General features: G+C 46.4%; 2 protein-coding genes across 2 annotated transcripts in view; one reads left to right on the top strand and one right to left on the bottom strand.

Annotated features, from left to right (window-relative positions):
• Positions 1 to 1,377: 1,377 nt before the first annotated feature.
• On the top strand, positions 1,378 to 2,925 carry CYP8B1 (cytochrome P450 family 8 subfamily B member 1). The gene has a single exon (XM_085316416.1). It carries the CDS (start codon positions 1,393 to 1,395, stop codon positions 2,923 to 2,925), a length of 1,533 nt encoding a protein of 510 aa, XP_085172542.1. The 5' UTR covers positions 1,378 to 1,392.
• Positions 2,926 to 5,942: 3,017 nt separating this feature from the next.
• The window catches only part of OBSCN (obscurin, cytoskeletal calmodulin and titin-interacting RhoGEF), a gene marked incomplete at its 5' end in the record, with an annotated part of 135,422 nt that continues 113,985 nt past the window's right edge, over positions 5,943 to 27,379 (bottom strand). Inside the window, 18 exons of the mRNA XM_085316526.1 lie at positions 5,943 to 9,174; positions 9,311 to 9,460; positions 9,938 to 10,013; positions 10,868 to 11,091; positions 11,762 to 12,001; positions 12,757 to 12,877; positions 13,798 to 13,968; positions 14,925 to 15,047; positions 15,777 to 15,944; positions 16,074 to 16,184; positions 17,479 to 17,601; positions 18,299 to 21,992; positions 23,446 to 23,523; positions 24,091 to 24,136; positions 24,879 to 25,031; positions 25,547 to 25,573; positions 26,371 to 26,543; positions 26,686 to 26,763. Of these exons, the coding sequence (XP_085172652.1) occupies positions 8,997 to 9,174; positions 9,311 to 9,460; positions 9,938 to 10,013; positions 10,868 to 11,091; positions 11,762 to 12,001; positions 12,757 to 12,877; positions 13,798 to 13,968; positions 14,925 to 15,047; positions 15,777 to 15,944; positions 16,074 to 16,184; positions 17,479 to 17,601; positions 18,299 to 21,992; positions 23,446 to 23,523; positions 24,091 to 24,136; positions 24,879 to 25,031; positions 25,547 to 25,573; positions 26,371 to 26,543; positions 26,686 to 26,763 (5,934 nt within the window). The remainder of the gene's footprint in view (positions 9,175 to 9,310; positions 9,461 to 9,937; positions 10,014 to 10,867; positions 11,092 to 11,761; positions 12,002 to 12,756; positions 12,878 to 13,797; positions 13,969 to 14,924; positions 15,048 to 15,776; positions 15,945 to 16,073; positions 16,185 to 17,478; positions 17,602 to 18,298; positions 21,993 to 23,445; positions 23,524 to 24,090; positions 24,137 to 24,878; positions 25,032 to 25,546; positions 25,574 to 26,370; positions 26,544 to 26,685; positions 26,764 to 27,379) is intronic.

The raw sequence follows: 27,379 nt of genomic DNA on the forward strand, positions 1-27,379 counted from the left end.
AACCTCCCCATCACCCCCATCGGCCACAGGCATCTCCGTTTGTCCCATCAGGCTCCTCAAGCTCCTCTCCTAGCCTCTAAGGTGGGAGACTTACTTTGGCTTGACACGTCAGAGAGCTGCACTGATGCACATTCCCTGCTCCTGAACACAGTCCAGCCCCTCCAGGACATCTCCAAAGATTCTCCTTCATCTGCAGCTGGCTGCTCCCCTGCTTGCAGCAGTGTTAAGGAAAACAGAGATACCTACATCCTCCTGCCGGGAGCTCGTGGGTGAGATACTTGCCTGATGGGCCGCGTGTGTCTAGTGGACTATTTGCCTGGCTGCCAACAAARCTGGAGAAAGGAGGAAAGAGGGGAGGAAAATCCCCATCACCAGCAGCACAGGCCAGAGGAGGGTGYGGGAGACGTGGACCTGGAGTGGCTAAAATCTGAGCTAGCAAGGAAGGAGCCCTGGAAAAGTCTGGAGGGTGAATGGGGAGCAGGAGAGACAGAAAAGCACAGGGAAAATGGGTGAAAGCACGAAGCATGGGGTGGGATAGMGGCTGCAGGGCACGGAGCGAGGAGGAGGGCAGAGGGGTGTCAGTAGGGACAGGACACCTGCGGAGGGGACCAAGCCCGGGGAGTGCGAGCGAGAGACGGGGGTGGGGAGRGAGCCAGGACTGGGAGGGCAGAACTGGGTCTGTGATTGATTTAAACCCTCATCAACTCTGGGGAAGGTGGACCTACGTTGCTTTGCCTTTCTGCAGATCAGCAGTGCCTGCACAGCCGCAAGAACACTTAYGGGACACTGGGTTCTGGAGAACCTCAAAATGTCGGAGATCTTTCCTTCTCTGGGTTTCTGAGATAAAATAGTTCAGCTTTAACCCCTTTTCTAGTCTCCTGAACTCACTCATGGTGGCATTTCCAACCTCTTGGTCTCTTTTATTCAGCCAGCAGCCCATAGTCTGGTGTTAAAGGCAGGAACCCCAGTGAAATTCTCTGCCTTTTTCTTTTTCTTTTTCTTTTTCTTTTTCTTTTTCTTTTTCTTTTAAAAAAAAGGGAAAAAGCAAGACTCAATGCAGGTGCATGTTTTGGCCTAGAAAAAGTAATTTAAGTTCCCACAAAGCACATGCTGAAAGCCATCCGCCTCATTCAGCAGCCCCCTCACTCCATCGGGATTGCGATGTACCTCTCTCCTGATCGTACCCGCCCTTTCTACGTTTRAAAATACCTGTCTTCAGTAGCAGGGAAGGGAGGTGTGAACGGCAGAGCTTGGCAGGGGAAGAGTAAATATTTGCCACCAATAGGGACTGAGGTTGTCAGCTGTGCCTCAGCTTATCAGTGATCAGTTGTGAATAAAGAGCCCTCCCCTGGCCCAGGCCAGGTCAAAACCCTGGGTGGGTGTGGAGCTCTCATGGCTCTCTGGGTAGCCCTGCTTTGTTCCCTGGTAGCATCRCTGCTTGGTGGGCTCTACCTCCTGGGAGCATTTCGAAGAAGGAGACCCAATGAGCCCCCTCTGGACAAGGGTCTCATCCCATGGCTGGGTTACGCACTGGAGTTCAGAAAAGATAGTTCAGAGTTCCTAAAGAGGATGCAGAGAAAACACGGGGATATCTTCACAGTGCTAATTGGAGGCTATTACTTCACCTTCGTGATGGACCCCTTTTGCTTTGGCGCCATCGTGAAGGAATCGCGATCCAAACTGGACTTTGAGAAGTTTGCGTCCGAACTGGTCCTCCGGGTTTTTGGATACCAGTCCATCGCAGCCAGCCACAAGATTATTCAGCTATCGAGCACAAAGCATCTGATGGGAGATGGACTCATCGTCATGACACAAGCCATGATGGATAACTTGCAGAAGCTGATGCTTTTCAAGATGAACTCAGGAGAGGCGGACCGAACGTGGCAAGAAGACAGCCTCTTCAACTACTGCTACAACATCGTCTTCAGAGCTGGGTACCTGGCTTTGTACGGCAGTGAGCCGCACCAAGGGGCAGATAGCAAGGAGAAAGCTAACGAGTACGATCGTGTCCACTCTGATGAGCTGTTCTATGAATTTCGGAAGTACGACCGTCTCTTCCCTCGCCTGGCCTATGCTGTGTTGCCTCCCAAAGACAAAATTGAAGCCGAGCGGCTCAAGAGGCTCTTCTGGAGCATGCTGTCTGTGAAGAAGAGCCAACAGAAAGACAACATCAGCGGGTGGGTAAGTGACCAAGAGCAGTTCCTGGCACAAAACGGTGTCCCCGAGTACATGAGGGATCGTTTCATGTTTCTGCTCCTCTGGGCATCCCAAGGCAATACTGGCCCAGCTGCCTTCTGGCTCCTCTTTTATCTAATGAAATATCCAGAAGCTATGAAGGCTGTGAAGGAAGAAGTGGATAAAATCTGCAGGGAGAGTGGCCAGGAAGTGAAGCAAGGTAGCCCACCAATTAACATCACTAGGGACATGTTAAACCAGACTCCTGTTCTGGACAGCGCTCTGGAGGAGACCCTGCGGCTGGTTGCAGCCCCAATCCTCATCAGAGCCGTCCTGCAGGACATAACCCTTAAGGCGAGCACCGGAACAGAGTACACTCTCCGCAAAGGAGACAGGGTGGCTTTGTTCCCACACGCCTCTGTGCAGATGGACCCAGAAATCCATCCCGAGCCTCACCAATTTAAATATGACCGGTTCCTAAACCCAGACGGCACCAAGAAAATTTTCTACAAGAATGGGAAAAAGTTGAAATACTTTAACATGCCTTGGGGAGCAGGGATATCCATCTGTCCCGGGCGGTTCTTCGCRACCAATGAAATGAAACTATTTGTGTTCCTGATGCTGACTTACTATGACTTGGAGCTGCTTAACAGAGAAGAGGAGATCCCACCGATAGACATCAGCCGCTGGGGATTTGGAACGATGCAGCCTACTCGCGACATCCGCTTCAGGTACCGGCTGCGCTTCTAATTTCAGAAGCCCTGTTGCGTTTGGCCTCCTGGCTTGTTTAGGAGCTGTCAGTGAAATGAACTGTGCCAAACTCCTCCCACGAGTATCGGATCCGGGCAGAGCTCTTTCGTGAGAACCAAAGCCGGTGCGATCTTGCTGTTTAGCAGTGCATGTGCCACCACTCTGTGTCTATGGTTGTTGTATTGCTTCTGCTTCAGTTTGACCTTGGGACTGTTATTTCACTATCAGACTCCTAACGACGTATCGAAATGACGTGAAGCGAGCAGGGAACCTGCCGTGTTTTCCACGTGAAGCAGATCCGTGGCAGAACGGCACCAGCCCTCGTGCTGGGGATTTGTCTCCCTCCTCCCCGTTTTTCCCTTTGTCGGTCTGAAACGTCTGCGTTCAGAAAGCCACTGAAAGGTTGGAGAACAATAAAACATGCTCTCTGCAGATGCAAGGGTTTCATCACGGGCTGGGTATCACCTTGCCTGTAATCTCTTTTTGGCATCAGATTAAAATGTAATTTCCTCCTCCTGAGGTCCCCAGACAGACGCCCCTCAGAGCAAAGGCAGGACCTCCTGACCACAGCCACCCCCACATAACCCTCCCCCTGCTCGCACCTAAGAAAAGGAGAGAACTTGCCAGTCTCATTTGCTACCTTACCGGGAGGCAAAGGGTGTCGCAAACATCAGTAATAACCTAAGGTATCATTTTCATGCACCTACCTGATTTAAGAGGTGGACAACAACCTTTGAGGGCTGCAGGTGGGTGCATGGTCAAGCCCTGTGTCTTGTGCACAGCTGCTGGGGATAAAAGGGTACCTGCAGCTGTATGTGGGTGTTTGGATTCATGCCAGGTGCTGTACCATGGAGGGAGCATGGCTACCTACAGCTGGGTTGGTTCCCCTGCAGCACCGAACCAAATCATTGGTTCAGTCCAACTCACTGAACATGCCCAGAAATGTCCCAGTGTGCAAAGTGGCCAGGAGCAGGTCTGCTCTCCTGCAAGAGAAAAGAGAGCATGGCTAAAATTAAATTGTATTTTGTTTTGTTTTCTCCGGGCTAAGCTTTTAACCAGCAGAGCTGGTCTTGAACCCCATGGGTGGACACCATTGCCCAGAAGATGCCTCCTGTCAAATTCAGCACCTGTCCTCTTGCCAGTCCCACTTGGGGTGGTGGCAAGAGCAGACCCCGAGTTCATCGCAGGGCTCYGGGCCCCTTGGGGACAGCTGGGGACACCAGCGTGCACCATTCCTGCTTTCCATCAGTCCCTCTTTCCCCCAGTACACTTCAGCATCGGAGCCCCCAGCAGCTGGAGGGGGCTATGGTGGTTGGGGAGCAGCGGGAAGGGTGGTGGAGTAGAAGACAGGACTGGGGAAGGAGCGACAACTATAACAACCTCAATCCTTTGTGGGCTGCAGCCACAGCTACCTCTGGGCCCCAAAACAACCCTGCTTCATGCACCTGTAACAACCAACTGGTCCGATAAAAGATTAAGCTTTGTCCTGCAAACCTTGCTTTGCTTTYTCCCTTCAGTGGGCAAAGCTTTGACAACAGCAGCCCTTGGGAGAGTTAARGCACAGCCTTGCCGGGGCACAGTGCACTGATTTTACCCTGACACTAACCTTGGACTTTGGTGATTACATATGACCGAGGAACCCAACTCAAACATTTTCAGATGTGTCAAAACATCGAAGCCAAATTTGGCTTTGTTCTCTGGAGGTCAGTTATATTGTAACTGCATCTCGAGGGCAAACTACAGGCCTTACAGCACTGGAAAATCCAGAGAAGTCATCAAGCACCTGGAGCACCACTGAGAACAAAAATGCCCCATTTCCTAGTAGAGTCAGACCCYGAAGCCAATGCTGTTATCCAAAAAAACAGCCTGACGCCCTCACAGCAATGAGTTGGAACCCGTCGGGTTACACCGAGCGAGGGCAGAAAGCAGAGCCGTGGTGGCGAGGTAGCACCGGCACAGAAGATGGCTGGCTGCGATGCCTTCTGTCCTGCCACCATCCTTAAGCGACGCTTAGTGGGTGCCCTTCCTTTGGCGTTATCTTCAGTCTGTTGTGGATGAAATACAGAACAATTAAAGAGGGAGAAGGAAAACACAAGCACGTAAGACAGGAATGACAGTAAGAACCACGGGCAAACTGAAAGCACCTTCTGGTCTTGTCTGGGAGGGTTTCTTCAGACCCCCAGAGCTCCTGCACACCTGCCCTTGRGTGAAGCAGGCAGATACAACCACCATGGGCATCCAGCTGAGCCTGTTGTGCCTTTCAGTGACATGCCCCAGGCACTCGAGCCAGCTGCCTGACCTCTCCCACCACTCAGCCACCAGCACTGGCTGCATCRAAGCCTTTGGTGACTGCTCTGGCCTTTCACTCATCAGGAGACACACATGGGAGCCCCATACAGGTCCCAGTTATGCAGGGGTGGCCAAGTGAGGCCAAGTGATGTCTCCACAAGGCACACTTTAGCAAGAGGATTTTTTGTGTGGATGGCTTGCACGAGGGTCATAAATGGCTAACGGCGGGTGTATATGTGTTGGCATTACTTGCATGGCATAGGGTCTCCTCACTTGGGTTGGGGTGAGTCAGACAGGTCCTGAGCAAACAGGGACTGTGTTTGGGAAATGGAGGCAACATAACATATGCCTTTTCCTTAGGCATTTTCCCCGTGAGGGTGCACTGGCAGCACACAGCTGCACCTCCCCCCTCCTGGCAGCTCCCCTGGGAGAGGTGACCCAGAGCCAGGCAATGACCTGAAGGACTCAGGGAGCTCCAACACCACGGCAACATGGGAACTTTTAGATTGCTGCTTTAAAGAGAACCTCTTAAACACTATAAAGAGAACCATCCCGATACCTTTGGCAGGGGTATGCAGAGCTAGTTTCTGTTTTTAATGAGGCAGGATCTATTCTGGGCCGTTCAGAAGATACATAGTGAGGGTGCAGTTTCACATCCCCAAAGTCCCTGGGTGATGCAGAGCCATAGAGTTTAATACGGCGGAAGGATATAAAAATAACGACAACGGTTCCGCAGAAAAATCCGGCTTTACTTCTTTGTCAGAACGGTTTATTTAGCATTAGTTAAGAAAACAATGTTGACTCTACAAAAGACTTCAGACATGCTCAAATGCATGCAAACGTGAAAAGCAAAAATCACTTCATTTGAGTCATACGAGAAAGAGCAGTGTCAAAGCTCCAGGTGAGCTAATCTGCCATCAAAGTTTTATACTTCGACAGGTTGTCCCCCATCATTAAGCTTTCCATCCCAAAGTGCTCCAGCAAGAATAAAGAACGAGGCTGTGCCAACAGAAACCTCCTTGGATTTGTAAAATAAGTTAAACGGGAAGGAACCCGGGGTGCTGAAAAGTTTAATGGGCTGGATCTCACAACAGTGCCTGTCTCCTGTAATGCCTCTGCCCTCCCCAGAGAATCGGGCATGGAGTCTGGCCTTAAAAAACTTTGGTTTCTCTTCTTTCTTGCATCACGAAGACAAGATAACTTTGACATTCAAAGCTTTATGGTCTAATCCATGTCTGCTCTGCCCAGCACAGCAAAAGCTCCTCTGCTCTCAGTGACCCTTTCTATACTGTACCAGAGAAGGACTCATAACGCTGCACGCTTCAGGTTTTCAACAGTATGGGGTTGAACGTGATGGAAAGCACTGCCGCTGCTCAGAGTCACTTCTACGTGACGGTATCAAACTGCAACACATCAGGAACAGATTTCCTGTCCTCCTCCCTCTCAACACAACCAGGTGCTGCTCTGAGTAAGCATCCTATCACACGCAGCTCGTGAGGAAAACTCAGGAAACTCAGCAGAACCAATAGATACATCTTTCACTTCACAGAAACACAAAGGCACACTGAGGTTAGAAGTAAAAAAGAAATTACACAGCTGATACCACCCACGGGAAAGGGAAGCAATGCCCAGCAGTTTCTGAAGGACAGAGGTACATGAAACTTCAGGACGCTTTGGATTTTTCTGAAGAATCAAAACCTACGGCATTTGCCGACGGCACCACTTTCGCGTCTCTGGATAGGTGTGCCTGTGCATTCCCCAGAAAAMAGCAGCTGCTCTTTGGACTGCTGAAGTTTCTTAGCAATAAATYTTCTGTGCGTATTGAGGTCACGGTCATTATTGCGTTTACTGCTGTGCAATCACATTTAAAGCCATCCGAAGCGAAAGTACCGTCTAATCAACTTTTCTCCAACATGCTGCTCACATGGCCTGAGAGCATTCTGGATGTCCTCCCTGGTCTCAGCAGCTAAAACTGAGGCTGACAGGGAGAGTGAAGCCTAAGGTTGTCTGTGGCCTGCAAAGGTGAGAATTGTACTCTGTGATTATTTGAGTGCAATTGCTGGTCAGTCCCAGACCCAACTTCTCTTTCCTYGTGCTCGTAGAAGGTTTGCTGTACACGCTAGAGCACAGCAAGCATGTTCTGTCCAGAAAAGGCCAGAGCGACCAGCAGCATGAAYCACCTGCACCACACAGGTCAAAGTAGGTTTCCTCTATCCAGAGATCTTCAGTTCTTTCAAAAACAACGTTGTTGCCGTGCTGAAAATCTATAATGCAGCCTAGTAAAGGAGGGCTTTTAACGTGCAGGCACCTAGCAAAATGACCGTAAYGGTCTCACTGAGGATCCCTGGTTTTGCTGCATCTCCCACAAGGAGATTTCTTCTTCCTGCAAGGGAACTTCTTTCCTTGAGAAGCCCATACACCAAGTCACAGCTTGGCAAAGCTGTTTTTTCATGGGTTTGCTCTTTAACACATTTCTAAGACAAAAGATGCAGATAAGACAGGGAAGGGGTTGCTTTAAGATCTCATGTGACAGGCAAGTCCACTTCAATATCTAGTAGGAGACTTCAAATAACGGTCCAAAGAAAAGCAAAGCTCCATGGTTTTACAAACCATGAAGGTTGGGCACCCATGGAGAACAGCAGCTCTGCTCAAAGCGAAGCAAGGTCTTGCCACTTGCAAGATTAGGATAAGGCAGAGATGCAACTCACCAGTTACTGGAAAGCCCCCATCTACACTAACACCGTCACGCACATAACGCATAACTGTACCTCCCCTCACAGCTTCTCCACAGCTAGAAGCATTCTCCTCTAGCTTGGGTGGCAAGGCCCTGTGAGGACAGTGCTGTCTAGTCATGTGTTTGGTGGGCAAGTGATATGCTGAGCCCAGCTGCCTGTGGATGCTGGCAAAGTCCCACTGCTCCAGCCTTGAGTCTAGTACATGGCAAATATGCAGGATCACGGGATAGGTCAGATTGGAAGTGATGTCAGGAGGTCTCCAGTCTAATCTTTTGCTCAAAGCAGGGTCAGCTATTGGCTCAGACCAGGTTGTTCAGAGCTTTAACCAGCTGGGCCTTTAAGTCCAAAGCCTTAGATACACAGCTTTTCACCAYCAGTTGAAAAAGAGGCAGGTGCTACACTTTGTACTATTTCCCCTTGGTGAATCTTTCCGATATTTACTCTGATTCCATCCTACATCTAATTACCACCTTTTCTAACTCCTCCTTTCCTCAGGGCTATTTTCCAGTCGCAGGTGTTTATTGAATTCTTTCAGACTGGAGGCAGGTGAGAAAGCCCATCTGTCACCGAAACGTTGCTGCGGTTGTTACTGTGGGATGAGCAGTGCAGTAAAGGTTGTCTGGGGCTGCGTCTTGGGACCAAGGCCAGAAGTCTTTGTGTTTGCATACAGGACATTTTTTTCTCACTTCAGGGAAGGATTTGCAAAGCTACTCGGGGATGGTAGCTAGTCCCGTTCAAAACTGGCTAGATAAATCTGTCCTGRTTATTCCAGGAAGCCTGGAGCCAAGTGACACACACACTGTCAAGTTACCATCGGTCAGATGAGCCATGTTAACAGTCTGCGCATTCGTTCCTACCCTGCGGCAGATGCAAGAACTAGGTTTGTTCACAGTTACGCTGAACTGCATTCACAGAGAGYTACACGCACGACTCCAGGCAGCCACCCTAACTCAGCTGATGCACAGTAACTTGACGGCATCCTTTGGTACCAAACACTAAATGCAGAAGCGGGGAGGGAGACAATTCACTGCTGTCTTCTCATCCACTTCACTGTGCAACCATCAGGCCGTACTTGGAGCACAACTGGCCTCTTTTCTTTTCCCGTTCCATGAGGAAATTCCTCAGTTTGGTGGTGGGAAAGGTGACTAGTGCTTGCTGTCTGTTGTCCAAGCCTGTCTCTTGCAGCCATGGGCTCTGAAGGCACTCTGAGGCTGATGGCCTTCCCCTAGGGCAGAAAAATGTGAGAACATCAGTCCAGGAGCCATGCTGGGTGAGGAAGTTCCTAAGAAATGGAGAGAAAGAAGGGGCAATAACCAGGATCTGCAAAAACTGTCCTGTTGGGAAAGGAGACACTGCCTTACCAGGGATTTGCACACAGCGTGCTCTGCAGAAATGACACTGCTCCTCCAGAGAGACCGGCATAGCATCGCGTGAGCTTCACTTTCCCCTTCCTGGTTATTCTCAGAAATTCACAGGGTACGTCAGAGCTGACAGGGTAGYTGGCACTCAACCTAACCCAAAAGAAGAACCAATCAGCATGAAAGGCCACGCTAGAGATGCTTCTGCTCCCAGGAATTCCCACMCAGCAATGAGAGGAAGGTCATGCAGTATTTTTCAGTGGGTTTTATGACTTTGGCTGCTTTTCCATTTGGTGTAACTTGAATTTTCCTGATGAATTTGGGGCTTTTGAAATGAAGCTGAGTGAAAAACACAAGCAGTTGCTGCATCACAAAACAGCCTCCTCACTCTCTACTTTCAGAGTAAAGGAGCTATACAGGCAGCTTGCTGCTCCATCTGGAGACATCTCTGGGCCTAGGGCATCCTGGCACAGGGCAGCCAGCAGCACACCCTTCATCACACAGCCTTCTGCGGCATTGCCAACGGGAAAAGACGTAACTGAGGCTGAAGTATCTGAGTCAGTGTATCACCCCTCGTTGATGACTCTGGAATTGCACGTGTAAAGTGGYTCCTGCAGCAGACTGACTTACATAATGAATGCTGTGATTCCAATGGACCAGATGTCGGTCTGAGGGAGGGCTCCCTGCTCTGTCAAAAGTTCTGGTGCTAGAAAAGCAAACGAGAGTGAATCAAACTCTGTTCCACACTCCAGCACTACGACCAGCACAAAAGCAGTAGGTACTTATATACTTTGCTATATTCCTTAAAGGATGAAGAAAAAAACAATCTAGCACAGGGAGCTGCTTGAGGTAGGACACCTCCATGGGTCATAAATGCAACAAAACTTTCAGAATATAAAACCAATGGGCACCTCTGAGCTCATTTCTAAGGGGCTTTGTCTTCTCGGTTTCTTKTATCTCCTGAGCTGGCTGTTTTACTACTTCCCGTTTAATGTATCACGTACATTTCCCATGGGGGGTGCTGAAGGCCCAATCTTCTTCTCTCTGGTAAAAATCAGATGCCTCTTCTCTCCTATTAACCACATGACACCATTGGGAATATGAGAGCTAGAGTATGGATATTCCTATGGATATAGCTTATGTTCATGAGCGGTTCTGTGGCTTTTAGGGACATCCCTGATGTGAGCTCTGTGGTTTGCTGGTCGAGTCTCAGGCCTGGGTATGTCAGGCTGCCTGTGGTTCCTCCCGAGCCCTACACACAGCAACCAGGCAAAGTGAGCACAGTGGAGCTACACTCATCAACTCAGGGCACGTGGATGCCTGGCAGAGTGGTGTTGGCCATGACCTCTGGCTGTGTTCCCCATGGTCAGCAAGCRGCAAAGCTGTCACTGCCAGCCACTCCTGTAGACTCAGACTTTAACTGGAGGGCAGTGTGTGGGAGACCTTGCTTGCTCAGACCAGCTATGAACTGTTGCCTTGACCAATGGCCCAGTCTCACTCTATTTACTATGGATTGCATGCAAGGCCAGGGTCGTTCTGCTGACTCAAMTCTGTACTTACCCATGGTTTCAACATAGTCCATGCACTTGTCCAAGATAATAACTTTGTCTTGTGTATAGAACTGTGCATTGCCAAAGTCAAGGAGTTTCAGCAGGTTGGGCTCTGTGATGATCATGTTTTCAGACCTGAGATCCAAGTGCAGGATGCTGTGTGCATGGAGGTACTCAACTGCACTGAGGATCTGCCACAGATAATCTCGGATCTCCACTTCTGAGTAGGATGGCCTGGGAGAAGAAAGGGGATAGAAACCAGAGGTGTCCTATCTGCATGCTCAAGAGCTCCATTCTGCACCCACTGTCATCCTCCCCTGGAAGTCTAATTCCATGATGTCCTGGCAAGCCCAGCAAAAGCAACTCTACTCATTTTAGAGAATCTACTATATTTGGAGAGGCTGGTCCCTCTTGTGAATCTGGTTTATAGATGCAAGAGGTTCAGAGGGTTGTGTGAACTGCACTACAGAGAAAGCAGTGATGGTGCAGAGATCAAAGTGCAGATTTGATGCCCACCATTTCCACTCCTTTAGCCAGAGGATTTCAGCAGATTTGTTTGCAGCCATCATGAGAAACAATCTGGAGGAGAAACAAGGCTTCCTGAGCCATAGTAATCTCCTTGTTACGGGAGAGAGAGTTTCATATCAACTACTGTATGATGCTTTCAACCTCTACACTGGACGACCCTGAATTGTCCTCTACCCAACCAGGTAGGGAAGTTAAAACCTTCTTGTGTCACACGAAGTCACAGAACAAATGCACTAAAAATCCAGCAGTGACAGCCCACTGGAACAGATGGAAAGAGATAATCAAGTATGACAAAGAAAAACAATAGCTGTTTTGCTACCAACATCAGCCCTGACCAGAAACCCTTTGCTCCAGGAGTTCCTCCATGCGTTATTACCGTAGTGCCAAAAAATGAAGTAGTTCTGGTCCCACACACATCTCCTGGATCAACACCAAGTGTCGTGGGCTGACATAGGCTCCCTTCAGCTGAGCTATGTTTGTATGATGAAGCTTCCTCAGGACTTGGTACTCCAGCAGCACAGCCTGTTTGTCCTCTTGCCAGTAAGGGATGATTTTAGCAGCTAAAGTCTTGCCACTTACTTTTTCCCTGCACTGTCGGACGATRCTGAAACGCCCCCTGGTACAAAGGAACACAAAGGCAAGTTAAACTTCTGCTATTTCTGCAAGAGCTTCTGTATTTTAAAATCAACAGGATCCCACTGCATATTTTCATCCACGCCCTATGCTGGGTTATTGCAATTATTGTCAGAGTTGGCACTTCCTTCCTCTGTCTCTAAATTTTACAGTCACTTCACATTGCAAGAGTGAGATCCTAACTCTACCGAGAGTGAGAGAGAGATAATGTGGCTCATCCCGTCTAGGGCAAGACTACTGCCTCCTGGAGGCAGCTACTTCCCTCTGTTAGTGACAGAAGGACCCCAGGTCCTAGGCCCCTAGGTCCTTCTGGGCCTAGATGCCTATCTTCTAGGCAGTAGAAGTTGAATCCCAACACTATGCCTGCAACTGATAGTTGCAAAGGATGATACAACAAGGGCAGGAGCCTTTGTTAGCCTAGGACTCACTTAGAAGTGTGTTAAGCTCACTAAGAAATACGTTAAAGGGTTTGTTGTCAGGCACATGGTGCTCCAAACAGACCCTTTTCTTTTCTCCCTGGGAGAAGGGGACTCACACCTGAATCCTAATAAACCATGATGAAGATCGCTCAGCCAATGATCTCAGGTTTATATGTCCGATGTCATTGCTGCTGGAGGTGTTTTCATCAAAATACCATACTAATAGTTGAGTTGGGCTTTTATAAAAGTGACTTTTCTAAGTTCTACTGACATGCAGCATTTTACTCTGGGCAGCTGAGCACTCAGTTAAGTTACCTACCTTTTGATCTCTGTTTGGAAGGCATAGGTTTGGTAGGTTGGGAAAGGTTCAGATGGTGCTATTATTTCACTCTCTTCTTCAGTAGCACCTGATGGGAAATTCTGCATTGCAGCATGAAACTCTGCAAAGAAAACATGGTGGAGATTACACAGCAAAACACCTCTGTGTGGAAACTACAGCCTCTCTGAGCCATCCTCCACTATTTCTTTAAGAACAAAGATAAATACCACAGCAGAGCTTTCCCCAGGCAARTTTGCATGCCGTCTCCCTTCTGTGACACCATTCCTATTTTAATGTAAACAGATTGTAGACTGACTACGCAACAGCGCCCTGGTGTCATCACCCCAGACCATATGAGACGGACTGTATGTTGTGTCCTATGACTATGATATCAAACCTCTCATTGCAATTGCTGACTATTGATTCTGCTACTGGTCCTCATCTTCTCACACAACCAGTCATCAGTGGCCAAAACACGGCCAAAGGAACAACAATTTGTTTCGGTTGGGTAATTCAGGGCATCAACTGAAGCAAATTGCTCTGGTCCTGGCATGTGATTCTATCCTACTGCTCCCTGGAAATCTTAAATCGTCCGCTGACATGTTAAAGCATCTATTGGGAAATACTAGACACATTGGCATACAGGATTGACAATAGGGGCCTTGGAGGCACACATGTATTATTACATTAATAATGTAATATTACATCCCTCGAGCAACAAATTTCTTTTCCCAGGCCTGTTTTCTCACGATCTCACTCAAAACAGATTGGTATCCAAAGATTTACCAAGCCAATTATCTTCAGTGCATGACCTACAGTTTCTAGACATCTTGCATAGATATTCTCCTAATTCTGTCCAAAATTAGGAAAGAATTTACTTGTGAATAAAACAGCCAAAGAAGCCAAGGCCCTAAAACACCCTGAGCCAAGTAGAGTTGGGCTTGATTCACTCCCCCTCAACTTCTAAAGCTGTATTTACACAGGTGCAAATGTTTGGATGCAGGAAAAAGCAAAATGCTTTCCAATTACCAAGCAGCTTACCCATTTCGTCTTCTTCACTGATCTTCACTTTGTCAGAYGGGTTACTGTAAGGGCCCATTCCCGCTTTACTGATGCAGGCGACCCTGAAGCAGTAAACAGATCCCCTGGAAAGATTATTTGCATAGTAGCAGCAGTCAGCAATGTCCGTAGCAAGGGTCTTCCACTCCCCATCTTGGCCAAGGAAAAAGAGAGAAAGAGGTTAGGATGGTCATGTTGCTCTTTCTTTGCATCCGCTTTATTCATGTGCCAGAAATATAGAAAAGCCGTGGAAGCCCTAAGTGAAGGAAAACGTGTGCTTTGGCCTACTTCTGTAGATGTTTTAACTAGTTGTGCATGTGGCAACCTCCTCTCTTCTGAAGCCAGCTGACTTGTATTTATTTAATCATTTCAAGATGTGTGGCAATGTTGTTGTAGAGGAATGATGCAACTTGCTTGTATAGTTTCTGTTCATCTAATTTATACCATCAATTTTAAGTGTAAACATACATCAAGAACTCCACACAAAACTCTGAAAAAAMCACTGTATTTTCCCTTCGATCCTATCTCAAATCCTGATAAAACCATGAAGTGCAGGATTTCACAAAAGAATCGTCCATTAACATCCTCCTAGCAAACCCAATATTTGAAATGGGCCAAGTTCACTCAACTTTAATGAAGCCCAAGTGATTTGTCAAGAAAATAAGTTTGAGGTTTGTCCTGGAGTCATTATGCTGTGTCCCACACGTTGTCATTGGTGCAGTGCTCAGGGCAGAACTCAAACTTCCTGAGAACGACTCAGATGAAGCCCATTCTTTCATTTAAATAAATACTCATAATCAGAGAAGTGGCTGCAGAGATAGTGCGTAAAAGCCTATCGTCAGATAAAGGACAAGAGGAGGAATTATTTTCTATTTACCTTAATCCTCCTGCATATGGAAAAGCACAACTTTGCATGCTCCTGCCAAGCACACAGAATATGGTTGAAGACAGCAGATGCTGTTTCTTGGTTTTCTTTCCTAATAGGAATAAACTAAAATGCTAAAATGTGGAATAGTTGTTTCTCAGTAATAAAAAAATCCCCTGCTGGTGGAGAGATCATACAGACTGAGATGTTCTCCGCAAGGCACAAGGGCAGAGCTCTGCTTTACCTTCACTCTGGCACTGCACAGTGTAGAGGACAGGGGTGTTGGTTTCCACAGGTTTCCAGACCACCTGCACTCCATCCTTGTAGACTTCCACAACGTCAGGGGGTGGAGGGCTTGGAGGAACTTCTGTCAAGAGGAGGCACCAAAGCAACTGTTATCTACAGCACTGCTGTGACATACCTGGACACCCAGCATTTTTGTTACAGATATTCTATTTTTAAAAAATTATTCCTATTGGAACAGCAATGTAACTGTGCCTACTTTAAACACAGCAAAGATTTTAAAACTTGGTTCTAAGTGCACCATTACTTGGCTGGCTCTGAATCTAGCAGAGGGACTAAAAGTGAAAAAGAAGGAATGAACAGAGTGCAAAATGTGCCCTGCTACCAAACAGCAAGGGCTGTGGCTGTGGACTAGAGCAGGCAAAGGAGAAATGTTCCCCTGAACCTGTCTACAGAGAGTTTAGGTGACGTACCCTGCTCCCAATGCACGGAAGGGCCATGGAAGGGAGTCACATTTTTCCAGAATTACTGTTGTTTTCCAAACCTGCAGCAAACATCAGCTCCCAAACCTGCTTGTCAGACTGAACTAGGTTTATTAACTCTGTGAACCTTCAGCATCTATCTTGCTGTTCCTGATCCTGGATGCCAGCTGCATTTGCTATCGCAGTGGTTCTATTTTTTAAAATCCACTCTGCTTCTGCCCCTCAAGATCTGAGGTCTTCTGATTTCAGTTGGGTCCTCACAGCTAGCACAGCGGGGTGGGGGTGGGGGAATCAAAGAACAAACCCTCAAGAGTTGACCAATACTGCATACACTGCTTACCACAAACAAATCTAGCTACTTCCTCTCTTACCAGCTTTTCTTATGATGCAAGAGGTGGATGCTGAGCCCAGAGAGTTGGTGGCCACACAAGTGTAAATACCAAAATCATCAGCATTAACAGAGAGAATAGTTAACAGYTGGAAGTTTTTGAGTGTGGTTGAGATGAGGATCCGATTGCTGCTGTGGACGGGTATCCCATCTGAAAGGCAGAGGACAGGAAAATTAAGGACTGAGCAAATTTATACTGAGAGGTCTAGAATATTTTTCTGCATTCAGTCACCCTCGCCCCAGCCTGCCCTGGAGGCTACGGCAGGAGTGTCAACGTCACCTCTGAACCAGTTGATGTGCAGGGAGGAGTGAGCCGCCGTCCGGCAGGACAGAGTTACACACTGTCCTACAGCAGTAGCCTGGTCTATGAGCTCTTCAACAAATAAAGGTGCTGCAAAGAAGCAGAAGAGCAGCTATTCAGAGAGGCCGGCAGAGCTGTGTTGATAATATTTACATGCAAAATATCAAAAAACATTTTTGATCAGTCTAAGGACATTTTGTTCAGGCTTTGGCATTCACTTGACCACCGTTTTCTTGAGAATCCCCTAGACATTTAGCRTACAGGCTCTGCTGAAATAAAGAAGTCCCCTTCACTCCCACGTACACAGTGTGACTGCCTATACATTAGGACCAAGACAGCTCTCTCTCTAATGTCCCAAMCTTTCCTGTAAACACTAGGGACCACACTCTTCCTTTGGGAACCTCATTGATCACTAGGTATTTAACTGTTTTCAAGGGTAGATCTGACCCTTGAAAGGGACTTGAGAAACACCTGCATTGCACGGCCCTGCTGGTACAGCTAAGGCAGCAGAGTCCCTCAGAGGAGATGAAGCATATGCCACAGCAGGAGTTTGCTGCTGGCCTGGCTTATATATGTGGGTAAAATTGAATGACGACACCCTAAGGATGAGGGGATCAGACCAAGACAACACAGGAAGAGAGAGGAGGAGTGAAAARCTGGAGGTGGAAGGAGAAAACAGCCTCAGAGCATCAAATTCACTGCTGTCTCCATGGCAAAGGGAGAACTCAGGGTTTCTTCTGTGTCTCTGTGGGGCTGTTAATCCACTGTGCCCAGGATTAACCGCCATCCTCACATACCCACCCTTCCAGAGCTTGCTGGGCCTCTGGCTGAATACGGCTTGAATAAAAGGAACGTGAGCCGGACTGCAGGAACAAGGTCAAGGCAGGGGCTGGAAGTGCCCATGACCACTGACTYGTTGGAGAGAGAGATCTCTGAGGAAAAGCCAGCACTGAGCAGCCACATCTGAGGGGGGGTGCCCTCACATTGCTCACTTCACAGCTCTGTCTCCCACAGTAGCTCATTTGGCCCTTACATGTGCACAGAGGACTGGAGCTTAGGAAACTCCCCAGTTTCCTAATTTCACAATTCCCTCTTTTGCTGTCTGGTGTTTGGACACTCCATTTCCTCTCTTCATAGCTTACAAGTTGAGTTTAGTCCTCTGCAGTAGCTTCCTAGAACATCTCCAATTTGCAAGTAAGCACATGGCAAACCAGTTTTAGCAGGGACACTAGCAACGATATAAAGAGAGGAATCTGGCTCACTTTGTACGGGTTGGTCCAGGACTATCTCAGGACAGCCATGTAGATCCATCCTTAGCTAGTGGCCTCAAGCTGGGCAATATTTTGTGAAAAAATTAGCTGATGAATCAGACAATAAAGAATACCTTTCTCCTTTGGCATGAGACTCGATAATTTGAAAGAAGACAGTCCCGATTTCCTCTTCAAAGATCCTTCAGCTCCTGTTAACGGTTCTTTTTCTACTGCTTCACTTCCCAGCACACCAATCCCTGTTATGAAGAAAGGAAGAGAAGTCACTCAAGTCCACTACTCTCCCTGCGCCATGCATTCACAGCAAACAGTTCTGCAGCTCATATCAAAGTATTTTGGCAGTCACAGGCCTCCTTATTAATGAGCCTTTCATCAACATGAGAAGTTGTGACAGTTTTTACAAACGTAACGATGTAACGGGAGGATAGGGCACATCTAGGAGAGGCAGAGAAGTAATGACAGTTTCTGTTGCCCAGACCTGAATACCATTAACTTAGGTATTTCTCCTGGGGTAATATCACCGACTTCACCCAGYCTCTTAAGCTTTAAAGAGTTGTCATTAAGGCCATGATCAGACAATAACAGCAGAAGTAACAGCAGTGTTTTCTCTCCCAACTTTTGCACATTGCTGTTGTTCTGTCAGTGGGGTAGAAGCTGGGAGATTGTGTCATCCAGCCCTGCTCTGCTTGTGTACGAATTAAGGCTGGTGAGTTCAAGCCACTTCCGTCAGCTCTCAGATGATTTTGCCCTGAGGAGGGGCAATAATATAGAGTTAGGGGACAGCCTGAGGACAGCTGATTTCCAAAGTCGCCACTGCCAGTTTTGCAGTTACTGTCCAACCATGGCCTCAGATCTGCTTCAGRCAATTTAAAAGGCAGGTTTAGCAGCGCCCAATTACACCAGAAGGTCTGTGAAGGTACAAAATTAAACACTTACCTTCCTCYGTCTCTTGCTCAGGAACTGTCTTTCCTTTCAGGATTCTTGAAATGTGGGCAACAGAAGCTTTAACTTTCTTCTTCAGACTCTGCTCCACTGGCTGCTCCACTGAATGAGATCTTCCRTAGGGTTTAAAGAGTCCTGGCTTGCTGTAGGAGCTTTTCTGCTTACCGCTTGGGTCCTTTTGCAAGCCGTACAATTCCTTATGACTCTCTGACCCTTTCCCCATGGCTAAGAGGTTYGATGCCTTTGAATTCTCAGATATTTCCAAATGGTTTCGTTTGTTCCTCTCTCCTGCCTCTTCTCTGATGCACAATCGTTTATCCTTATGCAGATGTCCTGCAGGAGGTGACCTTGCCCTTTCACTAAAAGGTATAAATCGCCTACCAGTTGGTTTGGGTGGAGGCTTCCTGAAGTTCATAAATTCAAATGGAAAATAGACAATGTCATACAAATCCGAGAAATTCAAATAGGCAGGCTCTACCTCTGATATGTCAAGTTTTGGCGTTCCACTGTCAAGACTGGGTGCTTCATCTGACAGATCTTTGATTTTCACTAAAGACACTTCTGGGTGTTTACCAGTGTCCTTTCTCACTGACACTYGACTGATTTTTTTTCCAGAATCCAGGCTATCGGTCTGGGAAATGCTTACTTGTCTAGAACTGAGGCTTTCAAATGCTAAGTCCTCCAGATGCTCACATTCATGAGGAACCATTTGTGTTTCCTGTTCTTTCAGTACACCTGACTCCTCATGCACAGCAAGGTAGGGTTCTGTGGTATCTTCTAGTTCAGAGACTTCTCCTCCTCTGCTGCTTTGACCAGAAGGAAAGGGACTTGCCATAGGTGCTTGGCCACCAGGCTCGTTGTAGAACATCTCTATGGGAGAAGAGAYGTGCTTTTTGCATTCCTCCTGAGCAGAAACCGACTCTGCCCAAACGTTCATCTCTTCAGAAAGCAAAACCATTTCATCCACTAAGCCCTCCAGTGCAGCAGACTCTTCGTCACTGTAAAAAGAAGACCTCTGCTGTGAGAGCTCCTGACTTTGATTCTCCTGGAGCAATGATGAGACAGTTTTTCGAGCATCAGAGCTTCCAGTCTCTGAGGCAGCGCCTCTTCCCTCATAAACTTCTCCCCCATAAACTTTTGGGTGTTCCTCATGTTCTAGCTCATAGACTGAAGCTGGGAAACCTTCTGGTTGTGAAACAGTTAAAATATCTGGATGCACGCCCTCCAGAGCAGAAGAAACTTTGCCACTGTGATACGCAGCCTTGTGCTGCTCATATGCCTGACCTTCAGTCTTGGAGAAAGAAGCAGGGACAGGTTGTCCGGCAGCTGGGCTTCCAGTTCTTGAGACAACAGATCTCACCTCACTACAAAGTGATAGCTGTGCATGTTCYTGCTTTTCAGTCTCACAGACTGAAGGGAGGCTAATACCCTGTGGTGAAGTAGTTGCAGCTGGGGGTCTGCCCTCCAGAACAGCAGGCACTGTGCCACGGCACTGAGACGCCTTCCAGTGTTCAGCTCCCTTGATTTCAGCCTCACGGATCAAAATGGGAACAGTCTCTTCAAGAGCTGAACCTTCACCCTTCAGAGCAGCAAGCCTCTCCTTGCTATAAGCTGACCATTCCTTTTCTGCTTGGTGTGCTCTGCTGGAGACAGAAGTTGGCATTGGTTTTGGTGGTGKGACTTTCAGGACAACGGGACTCTTTCCTTTCAGAGCTGCTGCTGCTGCTGTGCCTGCATGATCCGAGGGCATTTTGTGTACTTGGCCTTCACCATTACCACCGGATACTGGAGCAACCCCTGCAACACCTGGTCCTTCATCCTCCAAGACAGCAGAGCTCACCTCTTTATAGGTCTTCAGCTGCTGATGAGTATTTTTGTCAGYTGTTTGCAGAGCTGTTCGGAAACCTGGCTCTTTGCCCTCCAAGATAGTAGTTACTAGAATAGTTTGATCAAAAAGTTCCTGACTTTTGTCCTTATGTACTGGAGATGAATCYGTTTCTGTTTGGGGGCTTGTTAAAATCGCAGGCTTATCACACTCCATAAGATCAGACTTAGCATCACTGTGAGCAGAAGGCTTCTGAAGTGGGTGCTTCTGGCTTTTGTCTTTACAAGGTGGAATTGAAGTAGTCCTTTTAATAAGGAAGCTTTCACCTTTTAGATCAAGATGGTTGTCAGCAGAGGGCTTTGACTCCTGGTGCAGATACAGTCCTCTCTTACTTGCAGGGGCTGACTTGGAGGTGGTCTCTGGCTGTGGAAGAGCTGAAATGTGCTGCTCGCCCTCCTGAAGAGCTGTCTCAGAAGCACCCTCAGAGAGAGATTTAGCCTGAATGCCTTCACGCTTTTGAGCTGATGGTGCAGTTATATCTGATTGCTGAGCAGTCAGAATGGGGCTTTTGTCTTCTAAATCATCAGCTTCCTCCTCCATGTGAGTAGCTTTTGACTTCTTAAATAAAAGCTTCCTCTTCTTGCTCCTATCAGGTGACACTGGAAGTCTCCCTAACCTTTGCACAGTGACAGCTGGGCACCCATTACCCTCACATTGCGTGGAAGGAGAGAGTTGCTCTTCTGAACAATCCTTTCTGGTTCTGCTAGCATCCTCTTGCTTTGAAATATCTACAGAATAYGCTTTGCTTGACTCAGTGGAAATGTCACAGTGGTGACTGCCTTCAGGGCAACTTTCCTGTAACATTATATCATAGTCTTCCTCCAAAATGTCTTGTTCCCTCACCGATCTTGAGGCCCTCAGCCTGTAATCATCCAGAGAACGGCTTCGGCTAGAACCAGCAATGGCAGGATGTGGTGGTTTCCTTGCAGTATCAAATGAAGCTGATTTGGTCAAGGGACCAAGCAGACTTTCCCTGTGCCCTCCACCATCTCCATCATCAGACTTCCTTTCTTCTTCTTCTTCCAGCTCAAAGTGTTCTAGAAGGGGTTCACGGAGACCACTGAGGGGCACCTTTGAATATCCAGCTTTCCGGAAAGTCCTCCTGGCTCTGTCCAAGTGCCTTCTGAGCTCTCTGCCCGGAGAGGAAGAGCCCCTTGCAGGAAGCTCAGCTGCTTGGCTGTAGAAAGTGCTTTTAATGACACTCTCTCTAGGAACACATATAGGTGGTTTTTCYGTCCCATCCCTAGCCTTTTCAATCTTGTCCTTATCAGATAAAAATGTGGCTGTTTTTTCTTTCTGACGTAGACCCAATGTGTCATCTGTGGAAATCTTCATTGATGAAGGTTCAGGTGCACTACTTTTTGGGGACAGCCCTGCTCTTTCGTCTTGAAGTTTGGGATGAAGTTCCTCCTCTTTCTGTCCTAAGGTACTTGCCATGAGCTCTTCGCTTTCTGTGGGTGATCTGTCCCTTACCTCACCCTTCATTGAAGCATACTTCCTCCTCATGGGTTTTACTGGAGGGGCCAAGATTTTGGTGTGCTTCTCTTCACTTGCATGTTTTGGAGGTTCCTGACCGCTTGGTGCATCAAAGATGGACAAGTGCAGTTCAGGGGTAGAGCCGAAGTGCCTCTTCTTGGGGAAGTGTGAGTTCTCATTGTCTGAAGAGGAACCACTCGTACTGGAGGAAGTGCTTTCTTCAACAAGATGTCGGGAGATGGCCAGAGARGTGTTGTCATGAGTCCTTTCTAGGATTTCTGGAATGGATCGCATTACCAGTATGGATTTATAGCACATCAGAGACCGCTGAAAAAGCAGAACAAAATACARGACAATCAGATGGAAGCATGGTGTGAGTACGGAAAAAGCAAATATACAAAAATTACCTTCTGCATTCTTAAAGATCACATATACTAGTTTAGTAACACATACAGCAGGTTTAGGCCTTATTTGCTCCCGGAATCCACCTCTTCTTTCACAAAGATGAAATGACATAATCTTTAGGGAGCCTTATTATATTACCAGAAGGCAATAAACCTGGTTATTTTAGACAGCTCTCAGGAAAATAGGAATCTTCTCAGGATCTGTTTATAATTCATTACTGGTTGCAAAGATAGACTAAGGCAGCTAACGTAGCCACAACTATTTATCCTATAAGCACTTTCACTAGCACAGATGATTTTGTCCATGTATGTTTTTCAGTCATTTTAATTTCAAAATCCTACTTTATACTACACTGGCATATTTCTGTGAAATCCCTCTGCTCTCATATGAATACTTATTATACGAATTAGAAAGGAAACAAAATGCTTAAAARGGTAAGTGGCACAGTCCATGAATGTCATAAAATACTGGAAAACAGAGGAAAAGCCAAAACTTAATGACAAGTTTATGGGTGCTTTCCATAAATAAGAAGTACCCTGGTAGCACTTACCAGGTAAGAGGACTTTTATAAATACTAGCTAATGACCTTACTGGAGTTATCCACAATTAACAAAGGGATTGGTGTTACCTGAGAACATCTGATAACTGAGGAGTCAAGGACTCTGATAATGAGATACTGACTGACAGAAAGGATTTGTGTGCATGGATTYGAGAGTTCCAGCCTTACTCTCACATCAAACTTACAGAAACTTTAAAATGCCAAGATTCAAATCACTAGCACAGAATCCTGTGCCCCATGGACTGAGAGCTGTGTCACCTCATCAGATTATCATGACTTTACAAGCTAGTGCATGTCAGAAACATGGGCACACTGGGTCCAGGTGTGTGCTGCTAATGGTGTAGAGTGAGGCCTCCTAGTCCATTCAGTGGAAGAGGGCTAAGCCAAGGGACATCCCAAAGGTTATCAAGAGTCAGCTGAACATGGGGTGAGATCCAGCTTGCTCATGAAGGCACTTGTTTGTGTCTGCACAGACTTGYCTGCAGGTGAGACAGTCAGAATAGTCAATGGAGGGATGGTCAGTATAGGCACTGAGCTCCTTGGCAATAGGCATCTGCTTTTGGGTGAGCTGAACCCTTCCAAGGCTCTGCTGACTACACTGGTCTCACTATGTCAGCAGGACTTTACACACTCAGCTTACATGTACACACCTAAATGCAGGTGTCTTAGTCCTTTTTCAGTGCCTGCTGGAAGACCTCAATACACAACCCATGACTGCAGTAAGAGCTGGGATAATCTCCTGCCACATCCACTGACCACTTTAATGAAAAACATACAACTAGAAGGACCAAACAGCATAGCTTTAGGCCTACTCACCTGCCACTTGCTCCGAGCCACAATGAATTTGAGCTGCTTGGTATTAATGAAATGAGCTGCTTCAAGGGGYAGATTATGCTGTCAAAAATGAAATTAAAAGTAGAATGAGCAAAAAAWCCCATCGATTAAAAGATCCTGACTTCATATCCTGAGAAGTTTTTAGGACTCCCTCACTTTTGAATTGTTTAATTTCGGGTAGTACTCACTTGTTGCATTATAATAGACTAATCCCACAACCCCCTCATAGCTAAACTGTAGACAACATCAAACAGCTTTTCAGGGATAAAAGTAAGCCCTGTCCAATGCATACGTGAATTCAGTTCATTTTTTTTTAAACTCCCTCCCTTCRTTAGAGATTCCAGGCATTTGAGTATAAGACAGTTTTCTCTCAAGACAGATGTATTATATCTGCTCATGTCAGTAGGAATCTTCATCTTTCGAAAGGAAAGACATCCTAACAAGACAACATCAAGGCGTCTTTTACTTCCAGAGAGTTTCTGTGTAGAACAGAGGTAGGAGATCAGAGAAAAGATAAAACAGTAAATGGTTAACAACCAGGGTGCATGGCCTAGGAGCTGCCCCTCCAGAGGTCTCCTCCAACCTCAATTACTTGATGRTTCTAATAAAGAATCTGGACAAACTCACCATGAACCACCTGTGCGACAGACAGTCCAAAGCGCTAGGCCTGGCTCTGATAAGAGAAAAGATGACCATTTTAGCAGCAAGTCACTTTAAAGCACCATGGCAAGATTCTCCAGAGTGTTTGCATTGCACGGAGGCATGCGTGTGCATGCACAGCCAGCCAGAGTCTTTCATTCCAACATTTTCTTCCCCTGAGGTAGAACAGCCTTTCTTTTCAGTCTTGGAAAGGCTTCTTGCGCTGAGGCTCCCTGTCTGGAAGGATCCCGTGGCATTTTGCAGAGTTTGTTTAAGGGAGTCAAGAGCAGCCCTAGGAGTAAGTTTGCCTCCCCAGCTGACCAAGGCAAAAATAGCTTTGGCACCAGGCAAGAAGGATATAAATGAAATTAAAAGGCAAGTGTCCGCATTCATGCCTTCAAGTCTCCTTCTGCACTTGAAAGTGCTTATATGTGCACTTTCGAATGTGGCTGGTATTATTTAATTCCTACGTAACTCCTTCAACCTCAGATACCTGCTAATACTCTCCCCACTTCTCCAAACCTTTTCAGAAACTCATCTGCCTGGAGGGGCTTGGGAGTAAGGTGATCACCATTCTAAAAGCAGACTTGTTTTGCAAACTGCAGGCAAGTGTTTTTGAGTAATGAATAAAGAAGAATTGAAATTAGGGTATACTGCAGATCATCTCACTCAACTGATCACTTTTTAAAACTACTGCAGCTGCACTGATCTGTCCTGGCTGCTGAGACACCGTCTTTACACCCTGTGTCTAGGAAGCAAAAGAAAAAGGGACTCACTCAGGGCGCTGCTGTAGGATTTGTTTTATAAAATCCTTTGCGTCTTCGCTCAAGTGAACAAAATCAGGAAGGGTCCATGAAATGTCACCATTCTGGATATTTAGAAGGGTTCCTCTGTCGTTCTCCCCAGCAAATGGAGACTTGCACGTTAGGCTGATTTATTTAACACCAAAAAAATAAAAAGAGATGGACTTTAGACTCTCACTTGCTGTTGAACTGAATGAAAGACAACTGCTTATGCAGAGCTTTAAAATGCCTCAGGGACTCCATGCATGGGACACGTAATACGGGTGAGCAGCACATTCACCTCCCAAGCATCTTTCAACCCAGCATTACACGGCACTTGACTGAATTATTTATCCCTGTTTTGCACGTAAGCAACTAAGGAYTTGATTTTGCACTGCTACAGGAGGATGGCTGCTCGAATGGGCAAGGAGAAGACTGAAGCTGACCCATGAGAGTGGCTGTGAAGTCTCTGAGCAGAGACAATCACCAAAGTCCTTGCCAAACTGGAAAGAGTAAAGGAGAAAATGACAAGAGAAGTTGCCCTCATCACGGAAGGACTCCATGTGTCGCTCACTCCCATCCCTCACTTGAAGGYGCCGGAGGCTCTGATTGATGCAGGACTAAGGGATATCAAATGAATCTCTCCAAGCAGGTTTATTTACCTTAAGTATGTGATGACTCCAACAGCCCTGAGGAGAAAGGGAACACTAATGTCAGATGTCAGTCACTGCTGCTCCCTCCTCCACAAACACACTGCCCCTTTTCCTGCCACTTGCCCACCTTTCAAAGGAAAATAAAGCCCCAAAGTTATTGCTTTAACCCTTTGTTTTTTCCCCGTTAGCTGAAATTGCAGCTATATAGCATAAAACGCTTCATTGTCTGTGATCAGAACTGCATTTTTAAAAATTGGTCTTGAGTATTCCTCTCTCTTCCAAGTATACATAGAAGATTTGGAAAAAAACCTCTTAGGAACATCTTCCCTAGCTGCTGCCACTGTCACAAAGATCAGCTTCTCTAAGATACTCCTTGGTATTAACTAGCTGTCAGAGTTCAGTAACAGTTGACCAAAACATAGAGAAGGAACTTTAAARAGCCCTGATGGGTCTTGGATTCCCAGTGTTCACTTTCAGTTTCCAATCGTTATTATCACTATTCCATTTATCTATGAAAAGATAAATGGAGGCAGCTTTATTAATAGCACCAGCTTTATCAACCTACAGCACAATTCAATCATTAATGCCATTTTTATGGCATTAATGCCATAAAACCTGTAAGAATGTGGTGCATTGCAAACATTACGGATATGATCAATAGAAACATTTCTGYGCAACAGACTCTCTGTACAATATTACAAGAAATTACCCTAGGGATGAATGTACATGCAATGCAATGTAATTACATATTCCTAARGAAACATCTGTCTTAATCTGGAGGSTCCAAATTCAGGCTRTTTAGTGCAAAATTTATTTTAAAAGATGCCAGTTACCAGATATCAGTCGCTTTTGAGACTGGTGACTGAGACACGATTTCTGGGGCAACAAACTCTGGAGACCCATATTTGCTGAACTGAGGCTCATAYGGAGTGATCTTCTGAGCAAATCCAAAGTCACAGATCTTGAGGTCTTCCCTTTCAGGATAAACCATGAGGATATTCAGAGGCTAGTAAATAAAACAAAACTAGGATTTTTTTCTTGAAACAGGGCAATATTTTATGTTGTAAAGAAGATTAATTCAAATAAAGAACATCCATTCCCTGACCAACACGTAGCCGCTATAAACTAGACCTGCCATTGTGTGTTACCTTAATGTCCAAATGAAGAATGTTGTTGTCGTGAAGATACTTGATTCCTTCCAAAATTTGCTTGATATACAATTTGACCTAAAAATTAAATCAATTATTCAACAATTAACCATTAAACAATTAAATAATTAAAATTAAAGAAGGTTCCTGATTCCAGCCATCTTTCATATGTGCGAGGAAGCAGAGGTAGAACCAAAAAAGTTTTCAAAATAGGAACAAGCCTGCTGGAGTTGTATATATATGAGGAAGCCCTTGCCTAAAAAAATAGAAACATRCTAAAAGAAAAAATACAGAAATTCCTAAATTGATGAACCTTACCTTTAGATCTCAGACTCATCTCTGGCTTGGTATGAATCAGGCAAATACATTTAAAAAGCAAATAAATTTTAAAACTGTGTTGTAAACCCATCTTTCTTGACCATGTGTAGATCAAACATAAATTGAACAAGGTGTGAAGATTTACAGCTCACTTCAACTGACATTCCTCTAGCACTGACATAGTGTTAACAGACATTTTCTCAGAGTATTTCTGGGAAAAATCAATTTTAGCAGTAACTATGAGAGAGCTGGCTATTAGACCTTGGGCAATGTGAAGCCTTTTGCTCTTTGAGCACACAGGATCTTGAAAAACTTCTCAGCCCTTGGTTTGGAGACTGTAAGGGACCAGACACAAGTAAAGTCACAAGGGGACAGA

Source organism: Rhea americana, unplaced genomic scaffold (assembly GCF_003343005.1).
Source record: "Rhea americana isolate MKP2758 unplaced genomic scaffold, rheAme1 scaffold_47, whole genome shotgun sequence".
NCBI lineage: Eukaryota > Metazoa > Chordata > Aves > Rheiformes > Rheidae > Rhea > Rhea americana.